Genomic DNA, 17,157 nt, shown 5'->3' with positions numbered 1-17,157 from the left:
TAACCTATAAAGGCAGCTTATGTATTAGACAGCAGTGTGTCATGCTTTATGAGATGAATCATCATCAGTCTGCAAAATCTGCACACGTCAGTGACCTAAAAACATAGATTTTCACAATACACAATAGTCTATTACCACACGCTTCAAATGTGGGTTTTGGCGACCTGAAACAGAAATGTTTCTGAAGCAACTTGTCTTGTTTAAATTTGCTATGGGCTATAAATAAAATAATAAAATAGGGTTTTGGACACTTTCCTCTAACACACACCACCACCTATCTAATAATAAATAAATAAATACATAACACAATTCTGTGGGCTACATACTCAACAAATAATACGTACAGATATCGATCTCATCGTGCCAATATCGATCCATTACCAATACCGGCGTTGATATCGATACTATCGATATTAGGATCGCACATAAACAATAATCCTGCACTTGGATGTAAACGTGCCATCATTAATTGAGCCCCCCCTCGCTTGTTGTTTGGGGGCTTTGTTCATCTGTAAAACACAAAGGCTCATGCGAGTCTCTGTGTGTGCTTGAGTCATTTTGGTGGCTCTTCTTTTGTGAGGATTCAGCATCCTCCCGGTGCAGCAGCAGCAGCAGCAGCCCTCCCCCTCTGCAGCCTCTCCAGCAGTATGCCCGACGTTCAAACGGAAGCAGGCGCTACCATTTTGAAACACAGCACCGCTTAGGTAAGATGGTAGATCCTTTTATTTAATCGCCTTTTCTGCACCCTTATTCTCATGAGGGAGCTCGTTAAAGCCCGCCGTCTAAAAGCTGTGAGGGGGCTGCTGGTTTCGGCGCTGTTGTAGGGACGGAGAGCTTTAGATCGCCTCGCCGTTTCACTGTGTTCATTCCTGTGCGGGAGGAAGAAGGGGAGGGAGAAAAAATGTGTTGTTACATTGTATCGATCTGCCACCGAGAGTCATACCGTTGTATCAGGTATTAGTATTGATCATCGACGCCTCGCAATCGGAAGTGAAAGTAAGTGTGTTTAATGCGTGTCCGTGGCTGTTTGGCTGTCGGGACTTTGTTTGGCTTTGCTTTGAATCGCCGAGCGGAACCAAACAAGCATCTCGCTCTCTCTCCCTCTCTCTCGTGTCTCCATTCACAAAAACACTGACAGCCTGTCCGACCAACTCGTCTCGTGTCTTTTGGGTATTTGTGAGCTGGTAAATAAAGCGAGCTGTGGAAAATATGTCGACTCAGCGCCGTGCTGCGTCATCACAAAGCAGCTTTCCCCCACCACCACCACCTCTGGTTTATGCTTCACTTGAACCCAGTGTTAGTGCAGCAGCCATACTGTATGTGAGCGGGGTTCACCCAGTATGGAGAGCGGGTATCTGTGGTGGTGCTGGTGGTGTATTCGGTAAACTCAAACCAAAAAAACTAGAAACCCAGTTGTGTGGTGTTGGGGTGGGGAGGTGGGTTGTCCTGTAAAACATGTACAGGCTGAAGTGAAGGAGATCCCTACTATGCTCGCTTCTTGCTCCATATTTTTATTCTTGGGCCCTGTTCACGTTATTTACAACTGAAGAAATTCCTGGTGCAGCCAAACTGTCTTCTGATTGGCTGCCCCTCGCAAACAGAAGCTTCCTGTTAAATACAGAAACAATTCAAAATCCTGCTCCTCACATACAAGGTCTTAAATAATCAGGCCCCATCTTATCTTAATGACCTTGTAGTACCATATCACCCTATTAGAGCACTTCGCTCTCGCTCTGCAGGCCTACTTGTTGTTCCTAGAGTATTTAAAAGTAGAATGGGAGGGAGAGCCTTCAGTTTTCAGGCCCCTCTTCTGTGGAACCAGCTTCCAGTTTGGATTCGGGAGACAGACACTATCTCTACTTTTCAGATTAGGCTTAAAACTTTCCTTTTTGATAAAGCATATAGTTAGGGCTGGACCAGGTGACCCTGACACCTCCCTTATTTATGCTGCAATAGGTGTAGGCTGTTGGGGGACTCCCATGATGCACTGAGTTGTTCTTCTTCAGTCACCTTTTTGAATCGCTGTGTGTTTATACACCTCACTGGAACGATGTCAAGCTCTCTTCCACAGCATGTCTTTGTCACAGATGGCCTCGCCTACCTGAGCCTGGTTCTGCTGGAGGTTTCTTCCTGTTAAACGGGAGTTTTTCCTTCCCACTGTTGCCAAGTTCTTGCTCAAAATGAGTGGCGTGATTGTTAAGGTTTTCTCTGGATAGTTGTGGGGTCTTAAAATTACAATACAAAGCACCTTGAGGCGGCTGGTGCAGTGATTTGTCGCTATATAAACAAAACGAAATTTAAACCAAAGATGAGCGGAGCTTCTGTGCTCATATACAGAGGTGTGTCAGATTTAGTAATGTGTTACAGCACAAAGTGGTTTCTGGCATAGAAGGAAGTACTGTGTGTATTTAGAAAAGAGCCCAGTGGCAAGATTGTGTGTAAGTGGACATGGAGGACGAGGTGGAGGAACTCTGAGACTTCTCAGACCGACCATGTTGGATATGTATGCTCGGAGTTCCTTTCTGAAGGTGCAAAATATAGGGAGGAAAATATATAAATCAAGTGTGCAAAGTGATTTACTGTTTGTGACACACAGTTTACTGCTAATTTAAGATTTAACGGAGGACAAAGCTTGCCCTATTTTTTGTGTTTAACATTGAAATGAACTGATTGCGCTTGTGCTTGGAAAACGGAACAACTTTTGTAAACCACACGCAAAACTTACCACACTTACAAGTACTATTTGGGGATTGCGCTAACATGCTTTTTCCACCCCGTTCAGTAATTGTGTCTTTAAACTGACTGTGAAACTGTGGACACAAGCTCGCTGTCTGATGTCTAATGATTGAGAAGTCATTATCCAAAGAGCGTACGCGGGGTAATCCTCCTTTCTGACTTTCAGAATCACCAAATTTTGCATTACTGTTTGCTAAAGATCTGTTTTTCACTGTGTCAGTCTCATTTTTCTTTAACATAATTTTGTATTATTTTATCATATTCCATATAAAACTTTGTAAATATTCAATATGAGCCCCTGACCTGTTTATTGTAGATTATACTACTTTTATTATTATTCTTAATGCTGCCGAAAACATGAAGCATTAATATGGGTAAAATACATCTTAAATGTGGCCAAAATCAAAGGTTTATTTACTCAGATAATTAATCATTAAGTAAAATATCCATCTATCTATTCATCTTACAAAATTCACTTATTTTCTTTGCAGCATGACCTAAAACAAGAGACGCTGGGTCCACTGGAAGCGATTTGTTCCTCTCGTGTCACTTACAAACTGACGGCTCATCACTTGCAAACGTTCCAGGATCCGGTTGCCTAGGTAACCCACTAATATGCATACTGACAGGTCATATGGTAATCAACACTATCCTGTGCTCACACTGACAGTCGCCTGGAAGTTGAGAAAAGATGCTGAAGTCACCAGCTGTCCTCTTTCACTTTCTGTGCTCCATGATCACCACATTGCTTCTGGTGTGGATGCATCTTAGGGCCGGGATTATGCTTTCCCCGTCAGTCCGCTAGGGTCCATTCAGGTCCGCTCCACATAAACGTCATCATCAAATGGTGAGCGAGTCCACAGTGGAGTATAGTCGAGGTCTTAGTCATCAGCAGGGTGTTTACCGAGGTCACAAAGCGAGGAAGCAGAAGACCATTTTCCAATAGAGGCCTACGTAACCGGAAACCACAGACGTCGCCCCCTGCTGGCTATTAATATGAATGCATGTTTGAGGCACTTTGACTTAGCTACTTATCAGAAAGTTGAACGCTACATCCATATTTGTGCCTGAGATGACCATATTAGGCATATTTCCTCTAGTGAGATCACACAGAACCAGGAATCGACAACACTGTATCAAACTGAGCTTTTAAGCCTGATTTATCTCACAGGGATTATTTCTACATATGTGGACCTCATTACAAGAAACTTTCACCACAATGAATATGAACATTCGGTGTTATAACGATGTATGTGTGACAGAAAAATGAGGAAAACTGTGATAGGTTCTCTTTAAAGCACCCGGATGCATGAAAGTCACTATAAATGTGTCGTGAGTTTAGGAGCAGCACTGCTCCTTGAAGTTGTTGGTGCAAAATGCTCCTTTCGCCTGTGTCTCCTCTGTATGAGGGTGACTCATAGCTGCATGGGTAGTCACAGCCTGCTTCTCGCGAGTGAGAGCGACGTCTCCTTAAGCGAACTCTGTGATCTCTGTGGCATTTATTGTAAATGTTTAGCGGTTATTCGCTAGCACGATCTCCACTGCTCTGTTTTTACATAATATGACTTTATCTGACCTCAGCGGGCAACTCTGAGGCAAATCTGTGGTCAGTGTGGTATTCAATTTGAGGAATTTGAATGTTAATCTGCCTCCTCATTCATGTGTAAAGGTTCTTTATCAAGAGTGTGTGTATATATGGGTGCGTTTAACGTTTTCTCCAAATAACAAGTTTCTGGGTTTTTCTCTTTTACTCTTTAAGCTAAAAATTGATCGCTTCTTTCATCTGTGATTTTTTTTTTAGTCGTCTAAAAATAAATAAAAGCTTTAGGCTTGAGATAATGACATTTCCAAGCTTTTGATGCTCATACACTGTGTCTGCTTTTCACCCCTGTAGTCTTCTCCTTGTCAGACTAACGCTGAGCCAAAGGTGTGTCTTCATGCTCACTCAGTAACTGTCGCGTCTGGGGCAGCTGATAGTCATACCGTGTTGCTAATCCTTTCACTTATCTCTAAACAAACAGTCAAAGCGATGCTCCCTCTGTTTCTCCACAGCGCCATGGACAAGAGCCACACAGTGAAGCTCTTCGTGGGTAACCTGGCATTGGACACCACGCAGGAAGAGCTGTCGGCCATCTTCGAACCCTACGGTCAGGTGGTCAGCTGCAGCGTGCTGCGGCAGTTCGCCTTTGTGCATCTGCAGGGGGAGGGTGCTGCGGAGCGGGCCATCCGGGAGCTCAATGGACGGGAGTTTCGTGGTCGCAATTTGGTGGTGGAGGAATCGAGGGGGAGGCCGCTGCACTCCACCAAGGTGTTTGTGGGTAATCTGAGCGGCATGTGCACCACAGAAGACCTCCAGCAGCTGTTCCAGACGTTCGGGAAAGTCCTCGAATGTGACAAAGTCAAAGGTAAGCCAGGTCTCTACTCACAGTTGAAGTGAAGTTAAAGTTTAGATTCTGTTTTATGGTTTAATTACAGCTGCTGAATTGCTGGGAGCGCCTGAAAAAGACTGCAGAGGGCAAAGTTCAAAGTTTAAGCTAATGCCCCGATTGTGAAGTTGTGCACTTTCCTTTGGCACAGTTCATTTTCCTAAGCAAATGTGATCCTTATTATTATCAGTGCACTGAATCACATCCAGCCATTGCTTTTCTGCAGGCTATGCTTTTGTTCACATGGAAAACAAGGAAGATGCGCTACAGGCCATCGAAGCCCTGCACGGCACCTCCTTCAAGGGCCGGCCCCTGTCCGTAGAGCTCTCCAAGGTCCAGCCCAGCAAGCAGGCGCCGACGGGGAAGATCCCGTGTGTGAACTGTGGGAAGCAGGGCCACTATGCTGGAGAATGCCCTGTGGGGAAACCTTCTCTGGAGCAGTACCAGAGTCAGGCAGCGGTCTTGGCTGCTGCCGCCGCTGCGGCCGCCGGCCTACCGCTGCAGGTCCAGCAAAGCGTGCACAATTCAGTCTACAACACTTCCACCTTTGATCCCACTTATGCTGCTCTCACAGGGATTACCACCGGGACACGCACAGATGGGAACCCGGTAAATCCAGCTGTTTATGGTGCCCTTGCCAGCCAGGTGTACGGTGCCAACGTTGCCAATCAGCTTTACGGAACGGTGGCCAATCAGGCCGCTCTCACGTCAGGGGCCACCCAGGTATACAGCTCCATGACACCTAATATTTACGGTCAGGTGGCTGCGTCCCCAGCTGCCGCCGCTGCTGCTGCCGCCGCTGCCGCTGCCTACACAACTCCGGTTTACACCCCGACAATGGCCAACCACCCCGTCTATCTGGCCGCGGCTCCTGGGATAGAAATGCCAACAGCGGCGGCCGCCGTCAATCCTGCCTACTCTGTAGCGCCTGCGATTTACAGCGCCGCCGCACCAGCCTACGCTCAGTTAAGCGCCATGGGAGCAGCGGACCCGACTACGGCTATCTTTGAGGCTGCCAGGCAGGCGCATTACTTCGCCCAGGGCCAGCAGGTTGTGGCTGAGCAGCAGACGGCAGCTGCCGCCACAGCAGCAGCTGTGGCAAAGTCCGGAGAGAGGGATCGCAGTCCACTGCGAAGGTCGGCACCTCTGCTTCCGGACCCTGTGATGAAGCCATTTATGTACCAGAGGGCCAAGCCACGCCGACCCCTGCTCCCCACGCCAGCTGGTCGAGCAGCTGAAGAGGCAGTGGAAGCCGCAGAAGACCCCATGGCCAGGTAGGATATAATCTTTGATTCTGTTTCCTGCTAAGCAGCAGATGTGAAATAATGACAGAAATCTTCAACTTTCATGTTTTCTAAAAAATCAAGGTGCCCCCTCACCTTTACAAATCTGATGTTGTTCTTGTGGTTTTAGCTCGTGGTTCACTGTTCACTGCAAACTATTTTCTCTTCAACTAAATTTGTCCTTAACCTAACCATCTCTGTCCTCCCCCGTCTTAGGTACTACGCGGAGTACTACCAGCAGCTCCAGCAGTACCCACAGTTCCAGTATGCCTACGCATCACCGAGCGCAGTGACCGCCATCCCTGGCATGCCGGGAATGCAGGCCATGCAAGCGGTCCAAGCAGTTCAGGCTGTCCCCGCGATGCAAGCCCAGCCCGTCGCCACGCTGGACGCACTCAGGCCAGTGGTCCCCACCGCTGCGGCAGTGGCAGCCGCCATGGCTGCGCCCAGGGTGTATGAGCCGCCGTTGCCGCCGCCCACGCGCAAGGAGGCCATCCTCCGCCGCCCCGAACTCTCCCTTCACACGCCTGAGCCCCCCTTCCGATAGTCGCACACAACTCTCTGCCCGCCCCTCCCTCTTTGCCCTGAACCCCTCCCACCCTTCACCCTCCCTCACCCGCCCCAATCTCCTCTTCCAACCCCAAACTTGACCACCTTACAGCAGCTGTATGTACGTGTGTGTGTGTGTGTGTGTGTGTGTGTGTCTGGGGGCTCTAAGTGTGTGGTATTAAACTGGGGACTCCTTGGTTTATTAACCTGCTTTAGGAGAAACTTGATACGCCAGCCTTGGTTCAGTTTGCACGCGCACACAGTGCAGCCACCGAAAGGGAGGCTTTCATCTGTCGCGCGGGCATTCTTTGTGCTTCTCAGTTTTACTTTTTTATCGTGCCAGTCTCACACGTGTGCCAGTATTAGGCCGACCCGCTCGGCCGTTTCATATATGCCTTTATTTCCGCAAACCCAGTTATGATTTTCTAAGGCCGAGACCTTCGATTGACGACATCAGCCATCCTCCTTAGGCCTAGATGATCAGTTAGGGCAGCTAATTTGAAACCTTTTTTGCCTTATGTTGAAGAGTTTCAATTTGCAACGTAACCAGATGGAAAGTCAGGGCGACGCTCTCGCGCGTGACGGCTGCGCTGCGTCGCGTCCGGCCGAACCAAGGTTGAGTCTTCTTTGTTTTTTGGTTTGTTTGGGGTTTTTTTTCGAGGGACGTTTTGTCTTGAATGTGACGTGGGCTGTGACGCGTGTGAGCGAGTGAGAGGTGAGGGCTTGCTGACCTTGCAGCGCACAAATGCAGCAGCAAAAAAAGAAAATAAAACTTTGCCGAAAAGGAAAGGAGAGAAAAAAAAAGAGTAAAGCACACATAAACGTACTGTAATGTATGTTTGGATCTCCCCTTTGACTCCCTTTTTTTTTTTCTGAACCCCCCCTCCTCCCTTCCCGCTCCACCCTTACTCTAACTGCAGCAATGAAAGACACTGCTTCACCTCTCCCTCTCTCGCTCTTTGTAATTACAGCTGCCTACCTCTTACAGCAAATTTCAATGTCTATTCTTTTCTATTGTGTTCTCTTATATTGTCGGCAGTTCCCGCTCCTTGTAAAGGGACAGGGTCAGCAGTTTAGAGGGGGAGGAGCCAGATATTACCGACAGTGACTTTTTTTTGTAGATGTTCCGTATGGAGTCCATCATTTTCAGAGGCCTTTTTTAAAAATAGTGTAAATGTGTTTTTTGTTGTTTACCTGTGACGTAAGTCAGCCTGGGATGTGACGAACTGTAAACGGTGGTGAAAGGAGGGAGAAAAAAATCAACGTGTTACTACTGAGGGAGCAGTTTACAAAAGGATCTTTTAATCGCATTCTGTTGGAAACCACGATGGTATGTGACAAGCTCAATCATGTGCCTATAAAGCCTCGAGTGAAGTGCATTAAGTGGAGGGACCTCCCATTTTTAAGTGCTTTTGACATTATTTTTTAATCATTTCAAGGAGGGCGGGGGGAGCCCGACCTCCAGAGCTTTAGTATCCAGAAGGCTTGGAGAGCGAGCGAAGCTTTCTCTGGGATTTGTTTCACAGCTCTTAAAAGAAAAAGCCACAAACCGAGCCTTCACGGGTTCGTTACTTTACTAGCTGCTGGTTAAAGCAGAAACGACAGTGATAGCACCAATGAAGTGAGAGGTGGGGCAGCGTCGTCCACGTGCTTCTTTGACCCTCCGAATACCAGACCAGCTTTAGATTGCGATTGCAAAAAAGGGAAAAGAGCGAAAGTGTCTGTTTTAATATATCTGTTAGAGCTTGTAGAACTGGACTTTGACGAGTGGCAAATCCCACCCGCGTAGCTCTGCGTTTCATTAAAACAGCCACTTTCAAAGTATTTTGCAACTGCTATGTGACGGCGGTCTGCTGCACACGCCCCTATACTGCCCTCCCGTTCCTCCCTCCTCCTCCCCTCCTCTCTCTCCCCCTGTGTTTTTTTTTTCTTTCTTTCTTTCTTTTTGTTTTTTAGCGGTTGAGCGACTTCTTTGCATCTCACGGTGTAATCTCTCTCTGTGTCGTATATACAGAACACATACCAGTTGCATCCTTTGTAGAACTATGTGGTTTGCGAAATGTCTTGTTTGCCATGTTTGAGATCGTATTTTTTAGAGAAGTATTTTCATTTTTTTTTGCCTTCTTTTTAAGAAAAATATAAAAAGTCAAAAGTTAAAAAAAAAATCATTCAAAAAAAAAAATCAGCATGCTTTTTATTGAGAATATGTATTACTATAAACCTTATTATAATAAAGAATGTTTTGGCTGACACTAATGTGGTAAAAGAAAGCAAAGGGTTTGGACATTTCCCCTTCTTCTTCTTCTTCTTGTTTATGTTGTTCTTCTCCCACTATCTGTTTCTCTTGTGTAAAATGACTACCAGACCCATTTGACTGGGGACCCAAGGGGGAGACAGGTGTAGATGCTGGCCCAGCTTTGCTCTCTTTGGTCGGGGTAAGTGCAGGTTGGTGCTCCTTTCCTCTCTCCAGCCTCTCAAACTCAGTGCAAACCAACTCAACCAAAGGGTTTTGGGGTTCATTTGCATTTGAGAACATGCATTTCAGCGATTCGTTCTGGCTCTGTAACATTAAAAGTTAAAAAAAGGATTTTTCTTGTAGAAATGATGTTTTGGCACAGTGAGAGCTGGGGAGAGGCACACAGATAGAATGGCCTGGGTGCATTTTGATCTGTGGAGCAGTCCTGTTTCCTTGGGCGGGGGGGTTTGATGGGTGTGTGTCTGGTCTGGTCTGGTCTGGTATCTCCCCTGCTGTACCAAATTCTCCCTCTCCGTGTGTCTCTGTGTCCTCTCTGCTCTCAGACCTGCATGTGTGATAATCTGTAACTCTGCCGCACAAACAAACAAACAAACAAGCCCCACGTCAGTCCAGCTCTTGACTAACTATCTCAACTGAAATAGGTCACCGTGCCGCCTGGAACGGCCGGGGTGCAGCCGTGCGTGAGCGTGGCGGCGTGAGCCATGGGGACGACTTTTAGCGCGACGCCAACGCAGCGGGAACTCGTTCTCTCTCTCTCTTCACCACCAAGGTAAATAAAAAAAGTTTACAAAAAAAACAAAAAAAACCGCAACAACAGCAGGAAAGAAATCCTAAAGAGCACTGACTTCCCCTCTCCCAACCTGCCGCCCCCTCCTTTGACTGTGCCTTGAACAAACACTCCTTCCCCACCTCCCTCCTCTCCACACTGCCATCGCCACCTTCCTCCCCCACCTCCCCCAGTCCGTAACTCCTCCTCTGCTGCAGTGGCGGTGCCGCGGCTACAGCCTTGGGCTTCTCCTCTGTGGGTTTGGTGGGCAGGGTTTGGGTGGGGTTAGGACCCCTGCACAGGTCTCAGTCAAGTCTTGCAATCAGCTTTAGGAGGCGACTGGCGCGCCCTCTCTGTCCTGCTGGTGTGTGTCTGTGTGTGTGTGTGTTAAAGAGAAAACAGCTTCTTTTTTGTTTGTCTATTTTTCTGTGGGCGGTATTTCATTGATTGGTGAGGCTTGACACCCCCACCCCACACACCCTCCCCCCTGCCCTCGCCACCGCCGTATTCGCCGCCCTTGCCCCTTCCCTGCCCGCCCCGGTTCCCTCCTTCTTCCCCCTTCCCCCTTCCCTCTCTCACACCTCCTCCTCCTTAACCCCGCCCTCCTGTGCGCCTCTCCTTTCCGCCGTTCACACACAAATACACAGCGCTTTTTTTTTTTTTCTTCCCCCCCTACTCCCGCCGCCACCGCCGCCGCCACCACCACCACCTTGGATCTGGGTTTGTGGCTCTGGCTCGGACTCAGACTTCCCAGAACCACCCACCTAAACCCAAACTACCCACCCACCCTCCTTTTGTTACCGTAGTGGCCTGGGCGTGCCAACGGACAGTGTATGTGTGGTGGCCCGCCGCCGGACTCAGTAACACGACACAGAGAGACTTCAGTGTTGGACGAGCCGCTTTGCTGAAACTGTTGAATGATGGGTTTGCGCCACACAGCTGTGGAAGGAATCGTAACTCCCATAAGACCTTAGCGCCATGACAAAACGAGATAAACCAACAGGGGGTTTGCCTTGGGTCCTTCACAGCCTGTGTGCCAATCAGAAACGTCCTATAAGATCGGCCGAGCTAATGAGGCCAGTCTGACCTGTAGATTCTCACCAATCTCGGGACTCCTGTAGGACTTTTCTGGTACGGCAGCTCTGTTTCTCTAATCCTAGTGTCAGCTGGACCGGCTGAATATGTGCTATGAGTGACTTGTATGAGGTGTGGCTATTAAATAATGAGACGTCACACCGGTTTGACTCACAGAAGCTCTGTTTTGTTGTTTAACAGCCACGCCTCGTCTACATTCTTACCTGTTAAGACTATTGATGCACACACACAGTCCTGCACACACTCGCTGTATGTCAGATGAGTTTGTCTCACATTTGCTCCGACCGCTGCGAGACGGAGTCGAGACAAGCGTGGTGCTGCCTTTCTGTCCGCCTAACAAACTAAAAGGAGGTGGGGAGGATTGAGTAGATGACTTACCGATAAGGTGAGTTGGTAGTGGAAGGATCCTTTGGCCCAAAGCTACTTTCTAACCTCACCTTTCTGATCTTGGAGCATCCCATAATAGTCACTGGCCAGAACCTTATCAAAAGAAAACGTTGTCGCACACAGTGTCTGTGCTAATAATAACGAGCCCTAGAATCTGATGTCTCTGTTGCTTGGATACAAAGTGCAAAAAAAACTGATTTTTTTTTTGCATTCACAGACACATTAAGTGTTTTTAAAAAAACACAAATGATGAGTTCATCATGTGTGGATGCATTTAGAGGCACATAGAGGCCAGTTTTATTTCTCTCCAAAGGACCGCTGTGTAGGATTTAGTGGCGTTCGAGGACTGGACGTGTAGTGCAGGATCCATAGTCCTACATTAGTGCACATTTGCCTAGAAGGAAGGATTGTGGGTATTTGACAGATGCAGAGGCCATGTGTAGATGTGGTGAAAGACCAAAAAGCACATATCCTGATATCCTGAATGCTGATTGGCCGAAAAGCTGGCTCGAACAGGAAAGGGAGCAATAGTGCAGTTCACCACAAAGAGGAACAACTGTGTCCGTTTTCATTGCTTTCAGTCACCCGGTTTCACTTTACTACAAAGGACCAACGAAAGCACAAAAACGCGGGTAGCCTGTGTCACTAAATGCTGCACACATTTACAACCAGGCCGCCATGGCAACAGCACGCAACCACAGCGTGAAGTTGTGAGTCTGCAGACCTCAGCGTAGCACAGATTAGAGAAAACGTGAAGTGCTCTTTACACTTGTGAAAACAAACACAACTATGAGTACTGCATGTAATACTGTATGTAATATAGTCACAGGCGATTGCCCCCTCCCTGAGCATGGTCCGTCTGGAGGTTTCTTCCTGTTAAAAGGGAGTTTTTCCTTCCCACTGTCGCCAAAGTGCTTGCTCAAAGAGGGTCGTCTGATCGTTGGAGTCCTCTCTGTTAATGTAGGGTGTTACCTTCCAATCTAAAGCACCTTGAGGCGACTGCTGTTGTGATTTGGCGCTATATCGATAAAATTGAACTGAGTACTGTATTCTGTTTCCACGAGTAAATCCTACACACTGGTCCTTTAAGCAGTGCAGCTGATGAAACCCCTCCTCAGCCTCCATGATCAGGGCACACCGTGCTCCAGTTTTTTTCCCCCTCCAGCCACCTCACCCCTCCCCTCCAACTCTGCCGGCTCCTCACTAAAAAGGCTTCTTCTGGTGCTTGTGAGTCTAGGCTTCCCGTGCTTGGGTGAATGCAGCCACGCATCTCTTAAACACCCCCGACCCCCCCGCGCACCCTCTTGCTCTAAATTCACAGACAGACGGAGCTGCAGCCTCCTCTCTACTTCCACTTCCTCACCCAAACTCCCCCTGCCTTCTGTGGTTTGGACAGCTGAAGAACTGAGATACTCTGCACACACACACACACACACACACACATTTATATAGATATATATTTGTGTATTGTGTTGTTTTTTTTTGATGGGATCCCACAGGGTACAGCAGACCGGCAGAGATGTACATCGGGAACAGAACCCACTCCGGCTTAGGTTTGAGCCCAGCCCTCACACCGTAGACCGTGATGCCTTTTTTAGTTGAAGCAGGTTTCATTAACGAGACTTTTCTAGGTCATCTAGCACAGATGTGAATCACAGAATCACACTTCTAATGATGCTTATCCTCTCTTCAGATAAAAGCATCAGGAGTGTCTTATCTCACACGTTACCTCGTATAGAGGGGGGCAGACAGCATGTGAACGCCAGCAGGATGCAGTGCAGCTCAATACAAAAATCACTGCATTTATTGATCATTTATAAGGTTTTTTTCCCCTCATAACTGCAGTAATAGTGTGTTGGCTGGCATTAGAGTGAAAGGCGTTCATGTTATTTTGTCCACCCTTCTGCCCTTATATGATTACAGGCCACCTGAGGCCAAGCCCATCTTTTTTTTTCTCCCTCTCCACGGACCATTTCATTGTCAGCAGTCCCACGATGGCATTATGTTTAGCCATTTCAGTTCCCTCGTCTCAGCGGCTGCTCAGTCACAAACCTAATTGTAACCACAAATAGTCGCGCAGTAGCTAAGCTTCTTCAAGTAGGTTAATGGACCAAGCTTAGTGTAGTTAAACGAAACGCCTCAGTTAATTACAATATTAATCGTTCTAGTTTCCAAAGACGTCAGGGGTGACAGAATAGTGTGTCATCTCAAGAGGAGAGCAATCGGGATCTGCTCCTCTTTCAAAGAAATCGAATCCAGCACAACGCTGAACGATGAGGGGATTTTCACACCGTGAATGTCGGATCAAACATTTGCGTCAACATGTTTACTGTGAATGACAAATCCTGATATGAAGACAATTATACTGTATGGTTGTGTGTGCATATATTTATGCCTTTTGGTCTGTATTTCTTAAGATGTTGAGGTATTTTTTTTCAGTCTGCATGAACAAAAATCATGAATAAATCTTTTTGTTTCTCATATAATTTGCCTGAGTTTGTTTTTATTTGGTGCTTGATCCTTTGCTGTGTAGTTTAGGACAGCAGGAACTATGCATTTTACCTGCAGCCTAATTTTAGAGTGAGGAATAAGATGGCGTGAGCTGCTGCCAGTGAGAGCAGTGCAGGGAGGAGCTGCTTTGCCTGGGGTTAGATTGAGCTGGAGCCAGAGGGGAGAAGTTGTCAAAATCTCAGAAATGGGTGTCTTAATTTTATTGACTCATGTGGGGTTTGTTTTTTGTTTTTTAAAGAATACATGACTCAGTTGTTTGAATTTGTAGGTAGGCTGAAAGCACAGAGGCCTGGCTTTGCCATTGAGGATCATTAACAGCAACAGGTGCATTGCACAGGCCATAAAAACCTCTCTGCTGAAAGGAGGCGTTATTGACATACTTCCACACCACTCACGAGCCCCCTCATCCCTACCCGCGGGAGACCACCCCGCCTTTCACACCTTTTTAGGCCCAGAACCTGATACCCACGCTGTCGGTTCCCATACTTATTGGGGTGCGGTCACGTGTGCCACTTTTGACCAGGAAAGGAGCACCGGCCAGCAGGGTCTTCTGGTAGTGGGAGCACCACCTCCGCACAGGCACCTCGCACCAGTGGAGTCTGGTCTCTGCAGCCCCTAACTCTCTCTCTCCCCCCGCGAAAGCGAGACCTCTAAGTCTCAAGGAGGTTGTTTGGCCTCACGGCGTCATCTTCGTCGTTTCTATTGCTGATTTTTTTTTTATTACCAATAAGCTGAGGGGGACGCGTAAAGTCCTGACTGAGGCGGAACCATGACAGCTGTCGAAACCCAAATAACATACACCAACTCCTACACGATCCAACATGAAGACGCGTACATGACCCAGGAGGAGGACTGGGACAGGGATCTGCTGCTGGACCCCGCCTGGGAGAAGCAGCAGCGGAAGGTAGGTTTGGATAAAGCGGTTTCGAGTAGCGCTTGTACCGACGTGCGTAATTACGCACAGATCGAACCTCTTCGCTCGCATTCAAGTCAGTGAACGGCGCTTTAAAAAAAATGCTTTTAACACGTTAACAAGGCAGACTGAATTTAATTTGGGAGTCAGTGGTGTTGGTCTAATTGTGTGAAGTCTAATATGAAACCGCGCCTTCGCTGGCCTCACACCTGGCACTTCAGTCCTGCTTGAAGCTGTGTGGGCAGATATTTTAGGCTGTGGAACTTTCTCAGTGTTGTCTTTCAGTTACCCCTGATTGCCTTGCAGACTGTCTAAATATATTACCACCTCCCGGAGGTTTTTGTTTTCTTACTTTGCCTGCGTTTTTTACTTAACTTTTAAAGTACATGCGAGTTTATAGGGATATAAGGACATTAAGCCAACCTGGAGATAATTAGAAACGGCGCACAGGATGCAAAGGATGGCGTAAAAGCAGAGGGGAAATACTCACAATAATTATACCATTTGTTAAGTTACATTAGCCTTTTTTAATTATCTATACCACAACTTCCTGTTAAAACCATCCTGTTATGTTACTGAGGAATATTACATTTTATGACTTAAAAAGTAAAGCAACAACTCTTAAAGTATGTCTTTAATCTTATTTTGAAACCCATACTGAACGAGAGTTGGGGCGGGGTGGGGTTAGGCCAACCTTTAAGGTCGCATGGAGAAAGAGCATGACAGGTGTGTTTAATGAGCTGCTGGAGCAAAAGTCAAGTGACACAGGTGATGTCTGGCACGGCACACTGGGACAAAAACAACACTGGCAAAGGTTAATGAGCTACACTTTTGTCTTTGAGGTGTTCACCTTGCACACAAATGACCCACTGCGATGTTTCAGTTCAGTGAACAGACTGAACTGATTTTCATGTTTGGTATTTTTGATCCTAAGGGTTTGTAATTGGTCGCCATGTTGGATGACCACAGCCTTCACCTACCAGGAAGCCCGGGCTGGAAATAGCCATCAGGAAGATCTGTTTCACATAATGAAAGAGAGCTACCAAAACATATTCAAATTAAACAGGAAGTTTCAGCTGTTTGCCGCACCTGACTCAAAGTCATTAGCCTTCTCTTCCTAGCTGGCATGTCAGAAATGCAAAGGGAGCAAGGATACATTCGGTTAACATGATTTCATAGAGATGTTAATCCTGTAAAACCAGAAATAATTACCAGCAAATTTTAAGCTCGATTTTTTTTTTTTTATTGAATCTGGAAAAAAGAGAGTATAAATAAATGTGCATATATGAGAGTTAAGTTGTATCATTTTTAGCTACAGTTGGCTTTTTTGTATAATTTATTGCTCACAGCCTGTTAAACAAAGACATGTTTTAATATAGTCAAAAGAAACTCATAAAATGTGATACAGTTAATGTTATAAGGTTTCACTTTTTTTTTAAAGGTTTTCTTGTGTTGCTGTACAGTTTGGCTCAAGAAAAGTAAAAGCTGAGACTTTGGCTTCAGCTAATGCAGAGTCGGCACATGACTTTACTCTAAAGATGACACATTTGGACAAATGAGGTTTAAATCAGCAATAAAACCTTCGAAAAGTTCAACATAACTTCCAGCTGCTGTTTGTGTTCAGCTGAGCTGAAGAGAGCAAAAAGAAAAACCTTTGTGAAATATGTCTAATATTCTTTTTGAGTATTTCAGGAATCGCATGCTCCTATTCCCATCTCTGACAGTTATTGAAGTGTAGGGACCGTGCTTGCTTCCTTATCCTGCTGTACTCAAAGACATAACCTAATCTAACCTGTAACCAGCACCTAATCTGGGTATAGATCAGTGAAACGGGCATATTTTATGGCATCAGCTGCAGTGAATCTGCAGAATTGTTCCGTCAATGAAAAATGTCTCCCAGAGCTGAAGCGCAGTGACAGGCTGAGAGACCTCAACAGATGGTAGCAGAGAGGAGAGAGAGAGATGGATGGCAAGGCTGTTAAGTATACACCCCGGGTTGGTTTCACAGACCCACAAATAAACGTCTTCCTAAAAATACTTCTTAACTTGCTTGGCTCCAACTTGCCCCCCTCCCCCGCTTACTTTCTCTTTATCGCTGTGTCTTTTCTTTGAAAACTTCCTTCGCCACCATTTTTGGAATATTTGCACATCTCTTGTGATTGTGCCTTTTTTAAACTGATTAAAAATGTTGCCTTTCTTACTTTGTCTCATGCGGACCACCAGCCTTTTACGCT

General features: G+C 46.7%; 2 protein-coding genes across 6 annotated transcripts in view; both read left to right on the top strand.

The window, feature by feature from the left end:
• The first annotated feature begins 64 nt into the window (after nt 1–64).
• rbm14b (RNA binding motif protein 14b) lies at nt 65–13,985 on the top strand. 5 transcript variants are annotated; one of them, XM_005945303.3, is made up of 6 exons: nt 65–704; nt 3,228–3,338; nt 4,789–5,141; nt 5,389–6,436; nt 6,662–9,429; nt 9,893–13,985. In XM_005945303.3, the coding sequence occupies exons 3-5, from the start codon at nt 4,793–4,795 to the stop codon at nt 6,990–6,992; spliced, it is 1,728 nt and encodes a 575-aa protein (XP_005945365.1). In that variant the 5' UTR covers nt 65–704; nt 3,228–3,338; nt 4,789–4,792; the 3' UTR covers nt 6,993–9,429; nt 9,893–13,985. The 5 variants fall into 5 exon arrangements, with proteins under 5 accessions (XP_005945365.1, XP_005945368.1, XP_005945366.1 ...); XM_005945304.3 differs by lacking the exon at nt 65–704 and adding an exon at nt 718–954; XM_005945305.3 differs by lacking the exon at nt 65–704 and adding an exon at nt 718–996.
• A 521-nt stretch (nt 13,986–14,506) lies between these two features.
• The window catches only part of actn3b (actinin alpha 3b), a 37,246-nt gene continuing 34,595 nt past the window's right edge, over nt 14,507–17,157 (top strand). The window contains exon 1 of the mRNA XM_005945297.3: nt 14,507–14,914. Coding sequence (XP_005945359.1) covers nt 14,780–14,914 — 135 coding nt within the window. The 5' untranslated portion in view covers nt 14,507–14,779. The remainder of the gene's footprint in view (nt 14,915–17,157) is intronic.

This window comes from Haplochromis burtoni, unplaced genomic scaffold (assembly GCF_018398535.1).
Source record: "Haplochromis burtoni strain Fernald_Lab_line unplaced genomic scaffold, NCSU_Asbu1 Contig_430, whole genome shotgun sequence".
NCBI classification, from domain to species: domain Eukaryota; kingdom Metazoa; phylum Chordata; class Actinopteri; order Cichliformes; family Cichlidae; genus Haplochromis; species Haplochromis burtoni.
This window is presented reverse-complemented; position numbering and strand designations above follow the sequence as displayed.

Excerpts from the sequence above, each read along its gene's own strand:
- rbm14b (XM_005945306.3), top strand. The coding sequence starts at position 4,793 with ATGGACAAGAGCCACACAGTGAAGCTCTTCGTGGGTAACCTGGCATTG. Across the intron at positions 5,142-5,388 it reads CGAATGTGACAAAGTCAAAG|GCTATGCTTTTGTTCACATG; the intron begins GTAAGCCAGGTC and ends GCTTTTCTGCAG. Across the intron at positions 6,437-6,661 it reads GCAGAAGACCCCATGGCCAG|GTACTACGCGGAGTACTACC; the intron begins GTAGGATATAAT and ends CCCCCGTCTTAG.